Source organism: Leptonychotes weddellii, chromosome 3 (assembly GCF_054177405.1).
Source record: "Leptonychotes weddellii isolate Sample4059 chromosome 3, ASM5417740v2, whole genome shotgun sequence".
In the NCBI taxonomy this organism is placed as follows: domain Eukaryota; kingdom Metazoa; phylum Chordata; class Mammalia; order Carnivora; family Phocidae; genus Leptonychotes; species Leptonychotes weddellii.
This window is the reverse complement of record NC_138371.1, coordinates 119,241,968-119,250,286: the sequence shown is the minus strand read 5'-3', so window position 1 is coordinate 119,250,286 and position 8,319 is coordinate 119,241,968. Positions and strand designations below refer to the sequence as shown.

At 47.3% G+C, this 8,319-nt stretch overlaps 1 protein-coding gene across 2 annotated transcripts in view; it reads right to left on the bottom strand.

The window, feature by feature from the left end:
- SLC25A15 (solute carrier family 25 member 15) overlaps positions 1 to 7,963 on the bottom strand; it is a 27,647-nt gene extending 19,684 nt beyond the window's left edge. Inside the window, exons 1-2 of one of the 2 annotated variants that reach the window (XM_081814866.1) lie at positions 7,792 to 7,963; positions 4,878 to 5,001 (exon numbers count right to left, since the gene is read on the bottom strand). In XM_081814866.1, the coding sequence (XP_081670992.1) occupies positions 4,878 to 4,932 (55 nt within the window). In that variant the 5' untranslated portion in view covers positions 4,933 to 5,001; positions 7,792 to 7,963. The remainder of the gene's footprint in view (positions 1 to 4,877; positions 5,002 to 7,791) is intronic. The other variant, XM_081814864.1, reaches the window with a different exon arrangement.
- Between the last annotated feature and the right edge of the window lie 356 nt (positions 7,964 to 8,319).

The window sequence follows — 8,319 nt, the reverse complement described above, 5'->3', positions numbered from 1 at the left end:
GAAGGGGGGGGGGAGAGAGGCTTGCCGAAGGGGGGGGGAGAGAGGCTTGCCGAAGGGGGCGGGGAGAGAGGCTTGCCGAAGTGGGGGGGAGAGAGGCTTATAATTTTAATTAAAGAGGCAGAAGATTCTGAGCCAGAGGATGAAGAAAGTTCAGAGTGGGAAATGGAAGTAGTTTTATCGTGGGAGGAAGGAGAGGACTCTGAAATAGAACATGTAAAGACTGCCTCCCAGACTGAGAAAAGAGAGGTCTCAAGTGGACTTAAAGAAATTGCCTGTAATTATGTGGCTTGGGACTCTGAGAAGAAAAAATTGGTGAAACTTTGGATGGAACAAAAACCCCAGAATAAAGAACAAACAGCTATGCTCATAAATCAAGGAGTTGGGACAGTCTGTCTGACCTTGTGTTTGGCCTATCCCTCAAAGTCACTAGAGGTAAGTTCTGGTAAGCAGAAAAGGCATTTATATACAAATTTCAGTAGTTCATCGGGAATCACCACATTTTTAAGAAAAACAGACACAAAACTCTGCAAACAGAGGAGCCAACATCTAAAGAAACAGACAACGTAAGAAACAGAACTTTAGAGGAAGTGTAATTAATAACTTCAGAGAGATACAAGAGGAGATTAGAAATATTAAAAATTACCATCCATAAGTCTTGGAAATAAATAAAGAACTCAACAGATGCTCTGAATAGCAGAAGAGACATACTTGAAGAGACAAGGTATGATCTAGAAGATCAACTTGAAGAATGCTCTAAGGATACAATGCAATTGGCCAAATAAATAATAAAGAAAGATCCAGAGACAGGATAGACCCAGAAACTCCAATATCCATTTGACAGGAATTCCAGAAAAAGATAATAAAGGGAATGGAGCAGAGGAAATAATTAAGGAAATGATTGAAGAAAACTTTCCAGAGCGAAAGAAAGATTCAGGTCTTGAGATTATCAGTGCTTACCAAGTACCTAGTAAGACTGATGAAAAGAGACTTACTCCTAGAAATCTGGGAATTCCAAGGATAAAAAGAAAATCAAAGTCTTCCAGAAAGAGGAGAGAGAACCTACAGAGGAATAAGAATCAGACTGACAGCAGACTTATTGGATACTCTGGATGCTAGAAGTAAATGGGGTAGTATCATAAAAGTTCTGCAGGCAAAGGTTTTAAACCTAGAATCCTACATCCAGCCAAAGTGGCATTTTATTTTGAAGGTAAAACAAAGACATTTTTTGATACCAAAGAACTCACAGTTTATTTCTTGCATACCCCCTTTGAAAGAATTACTGGAGGATATACTTTAGCAATCTAGGGTGACTATAAACACATAGACACCATATAGATTATCTTTCTCCCAAACCAAAAAATCCACAAGGAAAACAGGAAAATAAAATGCCACATTTCTACCCAGGAAGATGAACAGCTAACAGTGTACTTGGGGAATAGACGAAAGGAAGGTTACAGATACTACCTAGATGTTCATAAAGTTAAAGGGTGTGTTAAAATTAATGCTAATCATCATAACTTGTGTAGGAGTATACTTTCTAAACTACTGGGGATCACTTCTCAGCATTTTGGCTAAGATCAAGTATAAACTACTGGGGAGAGGGAGCGAATCGGTCAATATAACCATAGACAGGAAGAGGTGGGGTGAAAGTAACAGAAAAACACAGGGAAGAAGATGGCAGGAGAAGTTAAAAAGAAAAAGGCAAAAGTTGGACTCTTATCAAGAGAAGGGTAATTTTATCATTTATACTGATGTTAATCTTGAATTTTTATATTAAACCTTTTCCTTTCAAAAAAAAGATACTACAAAGCTGTCATAATCAAAACAGTATGGTACTGCCACAAAAAGAGACACAGATCAAAAGAACAAAGAGCCCAGAAATAGACCCACACTTATAGAGTCAATTACTCCACAACAAAGAAGGCAGCCATATGCAATGGGGAAAAGACAGTCTCCTCTATCAATGGTGCTGGGAAAACTGGACAGCTACATGCAAAAGAATGAAACTGGGCTACTTTCTTTCACCGTACACAAAAATAAATTCAAAATGGATTGAAGACCTAAAGGTGAGATCTGAAACCATAAAACTGCTAGAAGAAAATATAGGCAGTAAACCCTTTGACACTGGCCTAGAAACAATTTTCTAGATAGGTCTCCTAAAGTGAGGGAAACAAAAGCAAAAATAAACTATTGGGACTACGCTAAAATAAAAAGCTTTTGCACAGTGAGGGAAACCATCAACAAAACAAAAAGACAACCTACTGAATGAAAGAGGATATTTGCAAATGATGTATCTGATAAGGGGTTAATATTCAAAATATATAAAGAACTTCTATAACTCAACACCAAAAAAACCCAAACATTCTAATTAAAAAATGGGCAGATGACCTGAATAGACGTTTTTCCAAAGACGACATCCAGATGGCCAAGAGAAACACGAATTTTGGCATGAGAGGATAAAGGTAAATGGTCTAGGTCACATTGAGAAGCTAGGCTAGTTAAGGCATAGAACAACCGAGCAGTCAAAGCAGGGAGTGGGTTATAGTGGTCAAACTACTGTATCTTAAAGAGAGACCAAGGTTCCTCATGAAGGCAGTTTATCTTCTGAGCTCCACACTGCCTCATTTCAACATTATACAATGACCTATTTTCTACAAAGTCTCCCCCATCCTAGCTGCTTGGAATTTCTGGAATTTCTTTCCTGGAATTTCTCCTATACTAGCAGACAAGCAGTGACAGCTTCCCAGAACTTTATAGTAGATGAACTGGACCACAAACCTGTTGGATGGGGAGGTTTGTTTCAAAGAAAAGGAGGAACATGGAAAAGAACACATGTGTGCTACACCTAGATCACCTCAGGCCTTGATGGCCCAATGTCCCGATCCGGACAGTGGCAACAGAGGCTTGAGACTAACCTCCACCCCCAGGAGTGCTGTTGGCCCATTATGGAGTATTAAAACAGAGACAACAACAGGGCCAGTCAAGGAACCAAGCAACCAACGGCCTAGCCCTATCTTGACACCATCTAGCCGTGCAATCATGGGCAAATCCACTCGCCCTCTCTGGGTCTCCTTTCTACATATACAGTGAGCGTTAGAGCCAAAGGTCTCTGAAGGCCCTTCTAGCTCCATCATTGGGAGACTGAGACCCATCCAAAGTGGAGCTATGGCTTCCTGTTTGCATGCCATGCACCTCCGAGAAGTTCTCAGGTCACTAACAGGAGGCTCCTCTGCCAGCCGAGGAGCCCCTTGCCTGGCTTAAAGCACGGACCCCTGCAAAGGAGCCTGTTATCCTCCAAAGTTAGACGCTGCAGGGCAATGCTACATGGGTCCAAAACATGTGAATACTATTGTAAAAAAGCATGTCCACCAGCAAATGCCCTACACACCAGACTCCCAACAATACAATTGCAATTCGTATCTTGAAAATTCACTGTAAAGCACATATGTGGCATCCAAATACCTGTCCACACAGAAATGCCTTTCGAGGAAAAAGAAAATTCTATCACAACAGAGTCTACATCTTTGGCAGACTGACTGATGGACATTTAATTCCAAAAGCTGAGAATCTCTCCTGTGGTTAAATACCATCCTATGGGAGAGACAAACACTGAGCACAGAGCATTCGCAGGACTGCAGAGGCAAGCAAATGGGTCCACCGTTCCCATGGTCAGTGTCATCCCAATGTGGCATGGGGGGTGGTTTATGGGGCCTAGGGGCTGCAGCTGGGATGGGACTGACCCAGGGCACTCAGCAGGCAAGAAGCCAGTGGGGAAATACCTAGGCAGCCCTTAGTTTTCCCTCCTCCTATGCCAGGACACCCCTGTGGTCTCTCACCTGGGAGCTGGTGCCTGCACTTCTTATCAATTTGTAATGCCCCGTCTGCAGCCTTTCTCATCAGCCTACCCGGTCGACCTTTGGTTCATGAGAAAATACTTTGTTCTCTAAACTGCAACTTCTTTTTCACCGTTAAGGGAATGATAGGATGACAGGTGGCGGCCCTGTGGCTGCACCTGATCTGGATAAGAGGTCCCACTGGATAAGAGGACAATGGGCAACTCACCCCTCTGGCCTCTCCACTCCCAGGAGCTGCAACCCATTATAAGAATCAGTGTACGGGGCAAGGGTAAACCAGGGTTTTCATGTGGGCAACAGGAGCATTCCAGCACTCCTCTGGCGCTAAAATAACACAGGAACCTAGAGAACCGAGTCAACCACCCCTACACTTCCAATTCCTGACCTCAGGCTGAGTAAAGGTCATCTTTCCAAAGAGTGACCTGTGTGTTGCAAGCACTGCCCAGGAGGATTTACTTGTGGCCTGTGAGGCTGCAGTCTGCCCTGGGGCTCGGCCCCTGCCCAGCCCACCATTCCCTGGCAAATCCTAGAGCCTCTCCTTCCCTTTTAGGGCTTTAGAAACCATCAAGTATCAGCCTCATTTACTAAAGGCTGTCCTCCTTTCTTGCCTTGGCAGTGATAAGGACAGTAAATAGGACTTCCCTGGAGAGATGGCACAGTGTGATTCTGGACTACAAGGGCTCTGAAGACTGCCAGGCTTGGAGTAAAATCCCACGTCACCTGCACATTCCAGCTGTGTGACAATGGACAAGGGACTTCAGCTCTGCGCTGTGCGGTTTTTCAGCTGTAAACTGAGGACATTCCCACCCTGCACCCTGACTCATTAAGTTTTACTATAAGGGAACTACTCTACCTTCTGCTGTTCTTGGAAGACAGTATTATACTTCCATTACACGTATTCACTCCAAGGTGAAAGCATGTTGCTTCTGGAGTGACAAAGGTGATATTTTCACCATCCTTTCACTGGATCTCACTTGTAGCAGGTACTTGAAGAATACAGGATGGGGTTTCCCCTGGAATTACCTGCAGCTCCTGCTGTGAGGTCAATGGCAGCTTGGATAGCAGGACTGGACTTCATGTTCGCCCACTCCTCTGCTGGTCTCCGTGGAAGGCAACTCTCTGAGCTTATGACGGGTGTCTCATGTCCCTGAAAGGAGACAAGAGCTCACCATCAGTGAGGCCTCTGCAGCCTTCCTTTCTCTAGAACTGCTGCCTGGTTACTGGGACCTCGACCTCTGGGAGCTGGGAGATCGGTTCTCCAAAAAAAAAAAAAAAAGGGGGAGCGGTCAAGGTGTCAATGCAGCTTAGCGATTGGCCTCCCCTTCTCCCCACCCACCATCTCCCCAGAAAAAACTCACAAGTCAAAAACCTTCCCTGAGTATGAAAGCTACAGCCCTTGTAGGGAGCATTTCAACAACTTTTCTGAAAAGCTTACAAAGGAATGCCAAATACCACGACACCCAAGCCATATCAAACTAGTTTTTCAGAGGCCTGAGTGGAACTATCCGTCAACTAGGCTCAGTTCTAAATTCAGACAGCAGCCTGGGCTGAGTCCCTAAGAGGAGGTCACAAAACAGTAGATCTGGAAAGGAATGGATTAGGTGCTCTGCAAAGTGACACATGCGTGGGTCTGAGTGCCTGCTCTGTCACCAGCAGGGTGGGCCCTGGGGCCCCTAAAACTGGAGTCCCACATATAAAAGGTGAATAACAGAAGTATTATCATAAGACAAAGGCAATCACAAATAGCCACATGGGACAGATGCTCTTAGAACTATGGAGCACAGCACCAAACATCAGTAACTGTCATCAAAGTCATCTCCAGACCTTCTCAACCATAACCGTGTACACAAAACACCTGGGGACCTTGTTAAAATACAGATTCTGATGTGCTAGGCCTCAGGTGGGACCAGAAACCCTGCCAGTCATGACAAGTTCCCAGATGAGGCTCATAATGACTGGCCACCAATCACATTTTGAGAAGCAACACCTGGTCCACTGTGTCCTAATTTTGTTTGATAAGAATCACTGAGGCACCTGTTAAATATTCAAATAACCAGGCCTCTCTCCTTAATGATCTTGATTCAGCATGTTTGGGCTAGAGCCTAAAAAGTTTGGGAAAACTAGAGTCTACTCCTCTACCTTCAGACAAAAATCAACTATTACAGAGGAATGGACTTTATATAGATTTAAAAAAAAAAGGTGGTTCATTAACACAGAATATCAAGATAACCAATTCTGTGTGGTTTTCAAACTATGTAAGTGACTTATCTGTGAATAACAAGGAAAAAATTTTATTCATCACACTAAAGACCTTTGTGCCCCGAGTCAGGCCACCTCTCAGAGGGTGGTGGGCCGGCTGGATCACTAATGAATGCCAATGTCAACCTAAACGTCAGCAGAAAATAATTTTATCCACTAAGAAGCTTTTTTAACCACTTGATGCATGTTGTGAATGAGCAGACACCAAGAATCTTGCTTTCTTTACAAAAAAATTGTAAAACCAGCAACCACAAAAGCACAGTACTGGACTTGAAAAAGCAACTAAGTTAAACAGAAAAGACATGCATTTTATGTTACTGATAGGACTGGAGAGGCAGTATCAATAACTACAGTTGATAAGGTCATGGCCATCCTGTACCTAGAGAAGGATATGAGGGTCCTAATCCAATCTCCTCCTTTTCCAGATGGAAAACTGAGGCCGGAAGGCAAGAGCTTCTCCAAGGTCATACAAGTAGTCAGTGGATTCAACTCAAGTCTTGCCTTTTGGGTCTGTGCCTACCAACCAATACTTAATTCCAGAGCATTCCAACCTGACCAAAAAGAGAAGAAACATCCAACCTTGCCTTTTAAAGGAAAAATGGAGGCAAGTGGGTAGAGTCACCTAGGGCCCAACCAATGTGGCTTCTCCACGCGTTCTTTAGGTATGGATATTTTTTTCTTAGTTTATATGAAAGGCATAGATCGTACTGCCATCAGTGTGAATTTAACCCCTTCAGGTAAGCCAAACTTAAACACATCAAATCCCACAAGTAACTCTCATAGAATTATTAGAATACTACACAGTGACGGGAACTAACTCAGAACGTGTGGGCAACTGATTCAAATTATTGTGTAGGTTAAGAAGGCGGCTTCAACAAGTCTTGAAAAACACATACGGCTTGGAGGAGGCAAGACTGGTCAGCAGGAGTTAAAAACTCATTCCTGAGCCAGTTGAAAAGCTGAACCCTTTTAGTGACCCTTTACCCCTCTTGGAAGTACACGTGGGTCCGACTCCAGGACGGACAGACAACCTCGCGAACCACGCACCCTTCTGTTTGCTAGGGAAATGAATTTCTCGACCGGGAGATCGTTCTGAGGCCGCATTCTCCACCTGGTAACGCGAACTGCGGGAAGATTCCAGCTTCAGGCTCAAGCTGGCGCAGCAGGCGGCCGCCCTCCCGCCCGCCGATTACTAGAGCCGGGACACAAGGCGCGGCGATGCCAGCCCGTCTGGCCGCTAAGACACCGGCCAGGCGCTCCTGCTCCGGGGCTCCGGATCCTGGTGAGCACAGGGGCCGCTACTAGGGAGACTGCTTCCAACTTTCTCTTCCTGGCTTTAACGTTCTCTGACTCTATCCCAACAACCTGCAAGAGTCTCCCATTCATAAACGCCCCCGCCCCGGGCCCGGGCAGCGGCGGCGCGGTGTCCAGAGGCCTGATGACACTCCGAGGGGGCAAAGAGGACAACCTTCCCAGCAGGTGAACACTACGGGAAGGAGGCCGCGGAGCCCGCGAGCCTCTGGCGCCCCCCGGCCGGCGGCGCCCGCAGCTCCCTGGGCACGTGTACGGCGTGCCGGGCCGCGGGCCCCAGAACCCCGGCCGGCTGCTCGCACCCCGCTCCCCCAGCCCCCCGTGCGGGCTCCCTGCAGCCCGGAGCGCCGGCTGGGGCTGCGCTCACCGCCGCGCCAGCTGGCCGCGCGTCCTGCTCGGGCTCCGCCGCGGGCTCTCGGCTCTGCCTCCGCGGCCTGGGCGGCCGCTTAACACCCACGTCGGCCGCTGGCCGGCCCTCCGCCCCGCCCTCCCGCGCGGGAGCTCAAAGGGCGGCCCCGGGGGCCCAGAGAGCACCCCTGTGGCGGGGGGCGGGCCGCGCGGGGCCGGCGCGGGGGGAAGCGGAAGTCCGCGGCTGAGGCGGCGCGCTCGGCTAGCGCAGGCCCCGCCACCCCCGGCCCGGGAGCGGGGGAGCGGGGGTGCGGGGAGCCCGGGGCCTCCGAGCTGGTTCCCTTCTTCCAGGTTCCCGGAGGACTCCTGAGAGGCTGGACCCCAGTTAGAACTCAGGGCAGGGGGTTGGGGGTGTCAGGAGGACTCGCGGAAGTCTTTAGGCTGATGAATCTTTGCCGGGACTCAAGGCCTCAGTTTTATGTTAAGACTACAAAAGTACTGGAGACGTAGTGATGAAAAATGCATTCGCTTATTGCCAGGAAAAACT